Consider the following 13,795-nt stretch of genomic DNA (forward strand, 5'->3'; position numbering starts at 1 on the left):
ACTGGTTCGCGCATGACAGAACCAGTGGCGCGGAACCAGATAGAGCGAGCAAGCAATAAACAAACATGTTGAGATCGACACTGGATTTGTGGAATGACTCAAATTAAAAAGCAGTGCTGTGCCTTCAATATTGGATCCGAAAGGAATGGTGCAGCAATCTTATGTGATTCAAACATTTTTGAACTATGGATCACTATTGCTTTGTTAGAGATCGGTTGATGTGTCCTGAGCACTATTCACATAAGATTAGTATTACCTTGCTCGGTTCGGGATCACTGGTCTCAATGCAGACAGGTACGGTCATATATTATTAAGCTCAATACAAGTAAAGGCTATACAAACAATTCGCAAAGCCTTGCCATCACATCTGGGAAATAAGTCAGTAAATTTGAGTAAAATCATCCTGTGCGAATGCGTCACATGAAATACTGATGTGGGGAGGTCATTTATAAATCACATTAGTTCTACAGATAATACTGATGCTGTGCGAAAACTGTGAATGTTGCTTATGTGTAACGCAACGTTACGTCTCTAACCAAATTCACAGAAGGCTCCAACTACACAAACTGTTATCCAATCAAAGCAGTGGGCGTTTACTTATATACTTTAATACGGCACGCCCATTAAAATCAAGAGTTTGCAGTGCTGGCCTCAAAACCTGGGTAGAAAATAGCCTATTACTTATTGATTTTTATTTAAAAACCACGCAAACGTCATAAGTAGAAAATAAAAGTATAAAACAATAACAAGAACACTTCATCACTTCTCTAAAACCTTGATGAGAAAGTCCAGACATCAGTATTTGCATGAGTTTTCTATTTTAAAATAGGGGGAAGTGTATGCGTTATGGATGTGATAAAAAGGATGCATGTCTTTGAGAGGCAATGTAGGATTTCTGTGAATAATAATACACAGACCAGAAGCAAAAATACCCATCAAATGGAGAACGGATGACTCTTCATACACCACAGAATAGTGATTTTCTTTTAATTTTCATCATTCTATTATTGAGAATATGATCTATTATGGATGTGACAATCCACTTGATTTTTTATCTTAATATTGACATTTGAAAGCATCTTCCAAATCCTGTAATTGTCGTTTCTTGAGTTTAAAATCTTATATGTGGATATTCTACTAAAGAAGAAATATATTATATTTCTGATACTGTAGGCATTTTTTCCTAGATAACAAAGATATTTCTACTGTTAAATCAATGTTATATTGGTTATTCTCAACAACGATTCAACTTTTATTATCTCTGCCATTTGGTTTATTGTTTAAATGTTGGTGTGTCAAACATGTATTTATTACTTATCTCGCTCACCTCAACTAGATATTATTAATTATATAATGCTAAAAATAACTTACAAATTATTTAAAATAATGCTTCAAAATTTGCTCATTGAAAATATTTTCCAGTCGCTTGTTTTAGTTTGCGCTTTCTACAGCCTTTCACAGAGGTACAATTGTCTTATGATCAAACTGTTCTCCTTACAGCTTAACCCCTCCAACCTCATTAAGCATAAATAATTTTCTTTACAAATCCTGCAATCATACTTTGTGTTATTTTCATGTTTGTGTGCCTATTTGAAACGCTCCCTAAAATCTCCCTGAACTCCAAATCCTAGGAACCATTGTTTGAATGTGTCACGGTAAGAAAATATCAAAATGGAGTGAAAAATTGTAAGTACATGCACTTATCTAAACAATTAAAGCAAAAATGTCTTATTGTATAATCTATACAAGCAGGACTTTAATGCATGTGAACACTAAAGCGTAAAAACAAAAGAACCGTCAGAGATCTTCCCTCATAAATCAGTGAATGATTTATTACAAAACATAAGACAAACAGTTATAACAACATTAAAAAATATTTATATAAAAGATTTCTTGACGATTCTGGAAAAATTGAAGCAGATCATCAGCACAAGAAGATCCAGAGATGATGGCCTTATCACCGCTGTGAATGAAACAGCAGCGAGGGTCACACAGACCTGTAAAAACAGGTTTAGAGTGGTTTTGGGATCCACACAACAATTGTAGACAGCAAACACTTCATCCACAGAAGTCTGTGATAATAGAGGGATAAAATGTCACAACATGGTCTGCATGACATGAAGCTTTTAATCACTGTAATTCAAAGGCTGGGTTATACCATTAAACACATATTGCACTTATGTTGCCATGCCAACGCTTACCGTGTCATCACTTAACATGCAGCATGCAAACAGTTGGCTGACAGTCAAAAAGAAATAAACACAGCCTTTTAAACAATGTACACACATGTGCTTGCAATTTCAATACAGCAGTCCGATGCATAAAATTGCGACATTAGTTGCAATTAACTAGAAACCTCAAAAATGTACGAGAAATCTTTTTGAATGTGTGCCGTTACAGTAATAATATAATTATACAGCATCAATTAAATCCTGACAAAATAACATCCAGATGCACCTTCTCATGCAGCTTACAATAATATGTGCAATAGAAATACTGTCCTGTTTCGGGCCCACCTATGTGAAAGCCCCCCTTCCCCCCCAAAAAAACACAGTAAAAAATAACGAATAACCATCTGTGTTTTGGAAGCGGGTCATGCATATAATTCACATGAAACATCCATTCTAATGTGTGCAGTATTTGTTGTATGTGCCTTTTAACAACAAAGCCACCATAATACCAAAACCTAAAATCTCAACCCACCACCTCCAGTCCAGCACAGATTTGTCCTTAACAGTGGCCATACACATTCATTCACACGGTAGAAATTCACACGTATAAAAAATGTAAACATCATCATTATTCCAGGTACAAAAGCATGTGGGAAACAATTCAACAGTCCACAGAACACTCATGATGGAGTGAGTTCAGTGCACGCAGATGAGTTCCAGATGACACGTGTGTGGACTGCATGCTTCACAAAACAAATCTGAAGCAACTGTGCAACTGTTCGTCTTAGCACCCGTGAAAATGTTTTTCATTACTTTAGGTATCAAATAAATTGAACGGGAAGTCACGCAAAGTGATGTGAGGAGTACATAAATGCATTCTGAGGGAATAAACAACATGGAACCATAAACTTAGGAATTCTGAAGTAAAGAACAAAATGGTGAGGTGTTAACTACGAATGTGAAGAAATCAATGATATGATCATTTTTTGTTGCAGAAGAACGTTAAAACCCAAATGAAACAACTGTGACAAGTGAAACAACTACAACTCTGCATCAACAAATATTACCCCATGAAGCATTGAGGAGGGACGTTTCACTCTAAAAACAACTTAAATCTCATCTAAAAATCAAGACATAAAATAAATCTGGTTTAAAAGTAATGTTTGCTATAAAGCATGAAATTTACAATTAATTTTTTTAGGCCAATTTGCACGACAAACTTCCATGGCAGACACATGAAGACCTTTATTCCTCCAAAAAAATATAATTTCAAATGCTTCTGCAACTTCTTCTCATGTGGGTCTTCTCATGTAATATTCCACAATGTGTAATTTTCTTTCACAATCTTTTAAAACTTGCAGCTTTTAAATTGAACGGACACTGATGCACAAACAAAGAACTCTCAAAACGGATTCAAATGTCGTTCCTCCGCAGGCACACAGATGCACAGAAGAAATTGACTCTCACAGCGTTCCTCTTTTTTGGTCTACATACATACTTCAAATGTGCATAAATAAAACCCAAAAGCAAAAATTCCCTGCTCAAGACTAGCTTCACTAGACATGTTATAAAAGGCAACTTCTCTCTGTAACTGAATTCTGCGTGGTAACAGATCACACAAACAATCTCAGCAGACACCAGAGCAGATGAAGCTCTGCGGTAACAGACTTCACTTTCTTTATCTCTCTTTCAATTTGCCCTTTTCCGGACTCTGACACTTCTCTGGCGTAGTCGTAACCATGGCTGTCTCGGCGATCTCATGTGTGGCTGCTGAAGCATCTCTGTCCATGCAAGGGTCTGGCCGAGCTTCACTCTGTCTCTCCTTTTCATCCTCCTCTTCCTCCTCCTCATCCGAGCAAAACTGCCACTCATCTGCTTCTTCACTTTCAGATCCCTGCACGGCGATCTGCGGAACCAGTGGTTTCCTTCTCACATCGCACTCCTCCTCCGACTGCAAATCGCTTGTCATCCACGCCGGCCTAGTGCTGGTCAACGTGCTGGTCTGAGCAGGAATCTGTGGGGCTCTGTCGTCCGGCTCATCGAAGCTCACTTCCTGCACGGCTTCCTGTTTCTTAAAGGAATCCCGGCGCTCGGATAGATTCAGTTTGCGCATAACGACGATCTGCTCCATGCGGTCACCTGACCAGTCCCTCAACCGTTGTCCGCACAGGTACCCGCCGAGCCTGCCGTGATCCGCCTCTACCTCAACGTCACCCGGAACATCCATTTCACTATGGGGGACCTCTAGCGTGTGCCTGCGGGGGGCGTGAGGTTTTTTGTCGGCGTATAAAGCCCCCGAGAGTTTCTCTGCGGACTGGACTCTCTTCAGCAGAGGGGAGCGCGGGGGTTCAGCGCTGCGGGGTCTGACCACGTGCCGAATGATGGTGGGGGGCGAGAGGGTCTTGCCATGGAAGGAGTGGTGAAGGGTTTTGGAGATGCTGGGGAGGGGGGAGGGAGAGCGCTGGGGAGATAGAGCTTGCGGCGAGGAGGTGCAGGCGAGAGGCGAGGGCGGGATACTGCTGGTGGACTTCCGTCTTCCTACTTTAGTGTAGCGCTGGTTGGCAAGTTTGGACCCGAGGCCGTGCAGTGAGCTCGGGCGCATTTGGACCGCCGGTGAACTCGGCGAGCTGGAGGAACATGGTGAGGTGGTTTGGGGGACGCAGGCATCTGAACGAACGATAGTTTTATTAATTCTCAGTTTAAATCATGTAAATGTAACTTTAAAAGTTAAAAAGTGAGGTCTTACCGGTGGTGTGGTCTGGGACGGGACTCCGGCAGGGTGTGGTGGGTCCAGAGGAAAGGCTGTGGGTGGGAGATCCGGGAAGACTTTCGCTGGAGGACACAGAGTGATGCAGACCGGAGGAGAAACTACGGCTGCTGTGCATGACTGTGCTCTGTTTAGACAGCTTTTTTAAAACGCTCCGCCTCCTGAGTGAACACAACAGATTTATCAGGTTCACACATGTGCATCAAACTATTCTCAATGCAACTATACTGCACAAAACAAAAGGAAACCGGCACTGACCGATCCTGATTGTCCCTCCATTTGCTTCTCTTACAGCGGCGGGCCATCTTCCCTTTACAGCTGCTCTTGCGTGCCGGCCCGATCTTTATAGATGTGTCCTCAAGAGCGATAGTCTGAAGGGACACCTGGTTTCCACTCTGCACATTAGACATAAAAGAACAATAGATGTTTACTGAACTATTCGTATATCTAACAATTTTTATTAAAGTGGATTTACAGGCATGTGAGAACAAAGATGACGGTATTGTTGAACATTTCGGTACCTTCAACAGAAGCTCCATCATCTCTGTGTGCACCAGACCCTGTACAGACTCTCCATTCACATGAGTGATCAGATCTCCTGCTCGCAAACCCGCCTCATGACCCGGGCTGCTTTCCTCAACACCCTGAGAGAACCGGAAACATCTGAATAAACCACCTGACTCTACACTTTTTGAGCGTATTGCTTGTAAACCTAACGTATCACTCACCGAGACCATGTGATGTATGGTGTAAATGTCACTGGTGCCCATGTAAACCCGAATGGTCTGCAGGGTGAAGCCGTATTTTTTCCCAGAGCTGTGGATGATGATTGGGGGGCGGAGCCTGCTGATGCTGAGTGACAGGTCTCGGTTGGGGGAGGAGTCTCGAGATGACGGGTTAGAGGAAAATGATCGGGGAGAAATGGAGCGTGCATGTAGGCTGGCACTGCCGTCATCTGGGGGATAAAAAAAGTTGAAAATGTCACAAAAATGTAAATTAATACATTTATTAATAAAAACAAATGAAGAGTTTGGTTCCAAAATGAGATTTTTTTCTGTATATTCACTGTACACAGTTATTTTGTTTTGATTTAAACCACAATAACAAAAAAATACAGCTAACCAACACAATAAAAACATGATAAAAAATTTTTGGAACCAAACTCTTCAAATATAAATAAATAATCTAACAATAAAGAAAGAAAGAATTATAACTAATACTACTGCTTCTATTTAAGAGAGAATGCTTTTATTTCATTAACAATTCAGTTTTATGACTATAAACTTTTAAAAATAAAGTTGTTTCACGATGCCATATAAGAACCTTTTGCGTTTAAATGGTTCCATAAAGAACATTCAACATCAAAAAAAAGGTTCTTTGTGACCTAAAAAGATTCTTCAGATTATTAAAATGTAATAAAGAATTGGTTCTTTAAAGAACCTCAGATTGAATGGTTCTTCGTGGAACCCAAAAATGCTTCTTCTCTGGCAACCTTTCAGGCACCTTTATTTTCAAGAGTGTATACCACATCATGTTCCAGGAGGAGGAGAAGACTGTTTCTGCAGTGTTGCTATGGTAACAGTGTTTGGGTCCTGACCTGGTGTGATGATGAGAGAGAGGGTGGACACCGATGCAGACTTTGGGACTTTGCGCCCTGGCGAGAGACGCTGTCTATCAGGCGTCTCCAGCTGGTTCCCGAAGCACTGAGGACTCCCTTGTTCCCTTGGCGACGAGTGTTTTGTTCCAGTGCTGTTGCTACGAAGTCTGATTCGTCGCAGGTTGGATACGACAACCTCAGCTGCAGAATTAAAGGGTTTATATCAAAACACAACTCCAAGGTACCAAATGTAGCACCATCTCTGCGACAAAACACCCCTGATGTGTGTAACTATAATGAACATTGCTGGAGCAAATCAATAAACCAGATAAATATATTTACTAATGATGAAAATGTGTATTTTTATTTGATTTCTTTTTTCATTTTCTCTATTTACTCATTTAAAAATAAATGATTCAAGTACATTTGAAACCACTTCCTGGTGGAACAACCCTCACAAACATAGTACATTTTTGAATGTGAAGATAATTCATCCGTTAATGTCCTGCTTTACCACATGACTGACTGATAGTTAAATTCAAACTTACCCTCATCATCTGTAGATAGAGCGAATCGAGGCATGGCCTCCAGACTGTGTGTGCTGGTCACTACTAGAGGGCTCACAGGACGCTCGGGCTGAGAAGAGCTGGAGGAGGTTCGAGGCCGTAGGCTGCCAAAGATCAAACACAAAGAGTCTGACTGCTGCACATCTACCGTCATTTTACATTTATGTGTAAATGTTGATATCCAAAGTCTCTTTGGATAAAAGTGTATGCTAAATCCCTAAATGTAAATACGTTTCATTGAGTACTTTCTACTTTGAAGTTATTTAAATGGATTGTTCAACAAAATTCATTTTACCACCCTTGTGTTATTTCGAAGTTTCTTTCTCCTGCAGAACAAGAAAAAAGGTATTTTGAAGAATGTTGGTAACTGAACAACACCAGCCCCCATAGTTTTCTACTTTATGAACACAAACCCACTCCAACATTTCTCAAAATATCTTCTCTTGTGCTCCACAGGTTTGACGATATGTGGGTGAATAAATTATGACTGAATTTTTGGGTGAACTACTCCCCAAAATATAGGTACATGCAATGTGTTGCAAAATGCAATTGGTTGTTGAATGAGGTGCCAGGTAGTGTAAGCTAAACGTATGAAGGGTAAAAAAGTAAAAGAACTACTTAAAAATGCCACATTATATAATAATATAATAAAATGTGTAACGTAGGTGTGTAGCAACAGAACTGTGAGTGATTTACAGATTTGTCATTTTCAGGTTACATATGTATTAAATGTAGTGTATAAAACCAAATGTGCGTTCTCACCAGGCTCTCTGAGCAGAGAGTCTCTTATCTCCGGTGGAGGCCTGCCGTTGGATCTCTCCATGGCAATGAGCATCTCTCCCTTCAGCCCGGTCCTCAATCTCTTCACTGTGACTGCGGTCAGATGAGAAACTTAGGTTGGATGGGGTGGCCAGATGCTCAGTGCTGCTGTACACCTGGAAAATAATCGATAATTAACGACGGAGGAAAAAAAGGCACTGCTGCAGAACAAACCTGTCCATACTGGTATACCAAGTGTTCATGCTTGCTTGTTCTACATATCATGAGTCACATGTTAGACAACATGAAATAAAAAGTGAATGAGGTTTGTGGTATATAGTGTTTGTTTCTTAGTTAAATTAAATATTATACGGCTAAAAGTTGACTAAACCATTTATTCCCACAAAAATAAATATTTAGATGAGACGCACTCATCCCCAGAAAGGAGAAAAGCACATATCACATGGTTTCACAGGGTCCTTGATAATCTTATTAAAGGGATACTTCACCCAAAAGTGAAAATTCTGTCATCATTTACTCGCCTTAAAGTTGTTCCAAATCTGTATACATTTCTTTGTTCCGATTAAAACAGGAAAAGATATTTAGAAGAATGCTTATAACCAAACAGATCTTGCCCCCCATTGACTCCCACTGTATGAAAAATACAATGATAGTCAAAAGTGCCCCAGAACTGTTTGCTGTCCTACATTCTTCAAAATGTCTTCTTTTGTGTTCAATAGACGAAAATAAATAATAAAGTAATTTTCCCTACAATGTGAGTCAATGGGGGGGCAAAAAAAAAATGTTTGGTTATAAGCATTCTTCCAAATATCTTTCTGAGTTGATCAGAACAAAGACATTTATACAGATTTGGAACAACATATAGGTGAGTAAATGATTTTTCATTTTTGGGTGAAGTATCCCTTTAAACGTTACAGTAGGATGGAACAAAAGCCAACCTTGCTAAATCGATTTGACCAAGAGGAAAATCTGCGTATTTCAAGGGAAGACTCTTCATCGTTCGTTTCCTCATCCTCATCAGAAGCCAAATGGTGATAGCGTTCAGAGCGTGCTACACAGGAAGAAAACACAGTCAGGGGTCAATCAAAAACGAATGACTGCATCTCAGTTGATGAGCTGATATTATCAGAGCTCTCGGCTGCAGGCGTTCCCAAGAGACTCACTGTCAAAATAACTTGTGTCATCATCTGCCTCCAGCTGAGGGATGAATTCAGCTTTCTGACGCAGGAGTCCGTTCCAGTCCAGACTGTTGAAGAACATATGCTGCTTCACCTCTTGAGTTCCACCTATGAATTTGCATTTAAAAAACATTTGACATTCTATTTCTTGCATTACACAATTGAACTGTTTGGTTGAAATAATGGTTTCTCTCAGTGTATAAAACATCCCTCTTTCACGCGAATAGACCACTTACATAATTACTCTAATCTATCCACAAAAGACCAAACGCCAGATACAGTTTAGGAACCAAGTACCTGTTCCGAGTCTCTCCAGCGGGCTTTGTTTCAGTAATCGTATGATCATGTCCTGAGCGTCTACAGGAAGGGCATCATCTCCATCTGGCCAGATAATCTCATCTGCATACAGAACACAGTATATCAAATCCTGTTGCAGCGGTTTTATTTTAAGCCAGTCTGTACAGCTTCCTCATCCTTTAATTGGGATCTGTGTCTCACAGGTTAACAGGGCAGAGAGATTCATCTGGACTCACCGCTGACCACCTGTCCGAACAACTTTTCCGGTGTGTCACCGAAGAACGGGACACATCCCACCAGGAACTCGTATAGGATGATGCCCATGGCCCACCAGTCAACAGGTTTCCCATAGCCCTGCCGGAGAATCACTTCTGGTGCGATGTACTCCGGTGTCCCACAAACCTATAGAGAAATGAATCAACACATATTAAATAGCAAAATAGAGATTTGTCATAAATTAATAAAATATATTTTTAAAAATGAACAAATGTTAATTAAACTAATAAAGGTTTGACTTTAAAATCCACACTTTGGTATAACAAGATGACACGATATCATTACCATGACAAAAACTATTTTTGTAATGCAAATCTATCCAATCAGTAGGAGGCGTGCTTTGTGCCCCATAAGCTCTTCCTACTGAGAAATCTCATTGGCCCAAAATTGGCATCATGTCATTTCAAACCTGTATGACTTTCTTTCTTCTGCAGAACACAAAATATGATATTTTGAAGAATGTTGGTAACCGAACAACACCGGTCACCATTGACTTCCATTATATGAACACAAAACCATTTCTCAAAATATCATCTTTTGTGTTCCCCTCAAATACAGGTTTTGATCGCAATGAGACTTATCACATGACAAACTTTCCATAAAATAGTTTGTAGTTCTTCTCTTATTTGAACTATTATGGTTTCAATCATATCAACGAGCCTTACCTGCTTGTCAATGAACTCCCTGGTGTCCTTCTCTATGTGGCCTTCATACAGGTTAGTTGTCATATTCATGAGGCCGATTTTGGAGAGCCCGAAATCAGTGAGCTTAATATGTCCCATAGAATTGATCAAGAGACTGCGAAGGGATAACAAATCTTTAACACTATTCACAAACAATTGCATATTAACAGGTTTCTCGCTCCTTTCTCACTTGTCTGGTTTGAGATCTCTGTGCACGATGCCGTAACTGTGGAGGTACTCGAGTGCCAAGACCGTCTCTGCGAAATACATCCTGGTCATGTCCACAGGAAGTGGTCCCATGTTCTTCAGCAGTGTAGCACAGTCTCCACCTGAAAAATCACAGACGTTATAGTTATATAACACTTCCTGCATCACCGTGAATTAATAAGAATGAAAGTAATTTTGATAAGTGCCTGACCTTCCACATACTCCATGACCATGCACAGGTGTTTCCGTGTCTCAAAAGAGCAGAACATGCTAACAACAAAGGGGTTCTCCGCAAACGTCAGGATGTCTCGCTCCACGAACACCTGCTGTATCTGGTTCCGCAGAATCAGGTTTTGTCGGTTGATCTTTTTCATGGCAAATCGCTGGCGAGTTTCATTATGCCGTACCAGATACACGGCCCTGCGGGACAGATGGAAAACATTGCAACCTTTAAAACCAGCAGGCTGCCTGGGTGATTCTGGCAGCTACCTGCTTTTCAAGATAACAAGATGATGTACTGAGTCTGGATGAGATTAAAGTTGGAAGTCTCAGCCTCAGATGGAGCGCCCACAGTTTTTTCACCATCTGGTTGGGTTGCACCAGGCATTTGTAAGTTCTGACTTAAATTGGAACGCCATGTCCACACTAGAGGCTTAGTAGCTTATGTGCACCATTTATTTCTCAAGGTAAATATAAAAGGAAACCTCTGATTGGTCAATCAAAGTATTAATGTCAAGGTAGGTGGTTCTTGGGTGAATAAGCAGCAATGAGATCCAGACTGTATGATGCAATGAAATATAAGACCAAGTGTGACTAAGAAGATAATTTTTTTGGTTCAAGCTGAGAGTGAGTCCTTATTCTGCCTCAAAGTAATCATGTTCATACTTCGGGCTATGATTTGCTTACCCATAAGCCCCATTACTGATGAGTTTAATGGTCTCAAAATCACTCTCCATTGGTTTCCTTCGTGGCGGTGTGGGTAAAGATTTATTCTGCTGTGAGAAACAGGAAGAGGGTTTTTGTTAGTGACATCTAATGAACCTCAGTGAGGTCATTTTCTGCTTCAGCTCATTTACCTCGCCGCCCTCTTCTGAATCAACTGTCAGTGTCGTGCCTGACTCGTACTGTTCCTCTAACTGCACAACTTCTGTCACAGAGACAATAAACACAATAAAATGAGCCAAAACGCAGAGGGTTTCTAAGCAACAATATAATGTGATGTCCGATTTCACACCATCAAGTGGATCTCGGTTGAGCCTCAGCTGAGAGATTATGTATCGGGGAATATCTGTTTTGATGCCCTGGTCGACCTTCGCGTGACCTTCTGCTGCCTCCAGAAGATGGTAGAACTCCTCAGGGTTAAACTCCTACAGAAAGATCCAGATACAATCATGAACGCAAACATGTTTGTACTTATGTACTCTTTTCCTGACATGGTTTCATAATTTCTGACACAATGCTCCATTCGTTTTTTCAATTTTCCGGGTTTTCACTGATTTACTATAGGGGGCGATGTTACCCATCATCTGAAAGATTACAGCTACAGATCCAAAGCACATAACAAGTGCTCTGTCTAAACAAAATCTTTGACTGAGTTTATTGTTAAAAATATATTTGATGAAACCTACTCACATTTGAGAATAGTTAGAACAACAACAAACAAAGACAGAAAAATTAGAAAATATTCTGGGGTCCAAAGTTTATTAAAATGATAAATATGCTACAGCTAGACATCAAGCATTTTTTAAACTGCTGGCAGGAAAGAGATTATATTTATAGGATGATTCGATCATACATGCGCAGTGCCAAATACTGGTTTTAAAGGGTTTCAGAATCTGAGGTAGTCAAAATACACAACCACATAGCATTTGTGGCAATTACTTTTAAAAGCTTGGCATAATATAATTTCTAGGTTAACGTGATGCCAAATGGCCACATTTCTCATTAGATATCAGAAATATTCAATGTGGGTCTATGAAGAACCAGCATAAGATCTTACCAGACACTCCAGCAGTCGTGCAGGACGTGAGATGATGATAAGAATCTTCTTTACCAGGTGATTGATAACTGAAACCTCTTCACTCTCAGAGCGCTCTAGAGCCTTCATAAACACACATAGATTATTTCATTATTTTAATTATAGTTTATATAGTTCATACAGTTTATATAGTTATAATATTCACGATAGAGTATCACAGAGATAACGTTTTTTATATGCAAACCCCAGACGTGGATCAGAATTTTAGCACTTCCAGTTCCATCGCACCAAATCATGATGTAAGGTTAAAAAACGCTGTATTTTCCACACACCTTTATGTTTGTATCTCCTCTTTGCACCGCCTCTTTGAAACACGCAGATTTTTTACAAAGCTCATCGCTCTGAAAAGTGAGGTGTGCCATGATTGGTCAGTTAACCGGTGCGTAGTGATTGGTCAAATACTGCAAGCGTGTGATGGTAATCTAACGTCTCTTACCATATTTGGAACATTAGGTTCCAAAGAAATTGCACTGACAGGTACGCTCATCTTACTTGCGTATACATTTGGGCGGTATAAAGGCCTTTACACGTACATTCCGGAATTTTCGTATGCGTTTTTCCGTATTTGGATCTCGTTTGTATGGGGTCTCTGAATTGTTAAGAAAGGCCACTCAAAATGCTTGACCGATGCAAAAAACTCAGAAAATCGAGGTCAGGGAGAGAATTCGCTTTTAGATAAAATTAATCTTTTGTTTCAACACTTCTACGTTTGCAATTTTATGTGTCTTATACATGCATGGGCAACTTATAACACACCAAAGAAAACACGTATTCGAACCATGTGACCCCTTTAAAAGTCTTTTTAAGACCCTTTCCATACATTTTAAGACCTCATCCCCATTTCTAGTTTTAATCGTACATTGGCAACACTTTAACTTACATACTATATACTGATTGTAAGAAACTAAGTCTTAATTTGTGATAACTCCTTATTAATGCAACATAATTCAGAAAGGTGGGAACAAAGTTCCAAATAATTAATTGAGTGACTAACCCCATAAAAGGTCCATTAGAAACTAGGCTATGCTAATCGCCTTCCGACACACAAAACAGTACGGCTCACGGTTATTCCCAGAGACGGCCCTCAGACATGGTTCAAACTTTTTACACTATTCGCCTACGCAATGATTATATTTTCCGGGCAAACTTTAGCGAATGACCTCTTTGGACAAATATGAAAAGATTATACAAAATGTATTACCTTAGACAATAGCATTTGAGACTTTTTAAGGACC

General features: G+C 39.9%; 1 protein-coding gene across 10 annotated transcripts in view; it reads right to left on the reverse strand.

Moving 5' to 3' along the window:
- Window positions 1-1,806: 1,806 nt before the first annotated feature.
- mast3b (microtubule associated serine/threonine kinase 3b) overlaps window positions 1,807-13,795 on the reverse strand; it is a 30,556-nt gene continuing 18,567 nt past the window's right edge. For 8 of the 10 annotated variants that reach the window (XM_056734319.1, XM_056734317.1, XM_056734318.1 and 5 more), the window contains 19 exons: window positions 12,522-12,623; window positions 11,757-11,889; window positions 11,599-11,669; window positions 11,429-11,517; window positions 10,734-10,942; window positions 10,506-10,644; window positions 10,298-10,430; window positions 9,593-9,758; window positions 9,357-9,458; window positions 9,045-9,167; window positions 8,820-8,932; window positions 7,864-8,036; window positions 7,084-7,205; window positions 6,536-6,736; window positions 5,667-5,893; window positions 5,460-5,582; window positions 5,197-5,333; window positions 4,918-5,099; window positions 1,807-4,838 (listed from right to left, as the gene is read on the reverse strand). In XM_056734319.1, the coding sequence (XP_056590297.1) occupies window positions 3,850-4,838; window positions 4,918-5,099; window positions 5,197-5,333; window positions 5,460-5,582; window positions 5,667-5,893; window positions 6,536-6,736; window positions 7,084-7,205; window positions 7,864-8,036; window positions 8,820-8,932; window positions 9,045-9,167; window positions 9,357-9,458; window positions 9,593-9,758; window positions 10,298-10,430; window positions 10,506-10,644; window positions 10,734-10,942; window positions 11,429-11,517; window positions 11,599-11,669; window positions 11,757-11,889; window positions 12,522-12,623 (3,534 nt within the window). In that variant the 3' untranslated portion in view covers window positions 1,807-3,849. The remainder of the gene's footprint in view (window positions 4,839-4,917; window positions 5,100-5,196; window positions 5,334-5,459; window positions 5,583-5,666; window positions 5,894-6,535; window positions 6,737-7,083; window positions 7,206-7,863; window positions 8,037-8,819; window positions 8,933-9,044; window positions 9,168-9,356; window positions 9,459-9,592; window positions 9,759-10,297; window positions 10,431-10,505; window positions 10,645-10,733; window positions 10,943-11,428; window positions 11,518-11,598; window positions 11,670-11,756; window positions 11,890-12,521; window positions 12,624-13,795) is intronic. The other 2 variants (XM_056734316.1, XM_056734325.1) reach the window with 1 other exon arrangement.

The sequence above is a fragment of the Triplophysa dalaica genome, chromosome 21 (genome assembly GCF_015846415.1).
Source record: "Triplophysa dalaica isolate WHDGS20190420 chromosome 21, ASM1584641v1, whole genome shotgun sequence".
NCBI lineage: Eukaryota > Metazoa > Chordata > Actinopteri > Cypriniformes > Nemacheilidae > Triplophysa > Triplophysa dalaica.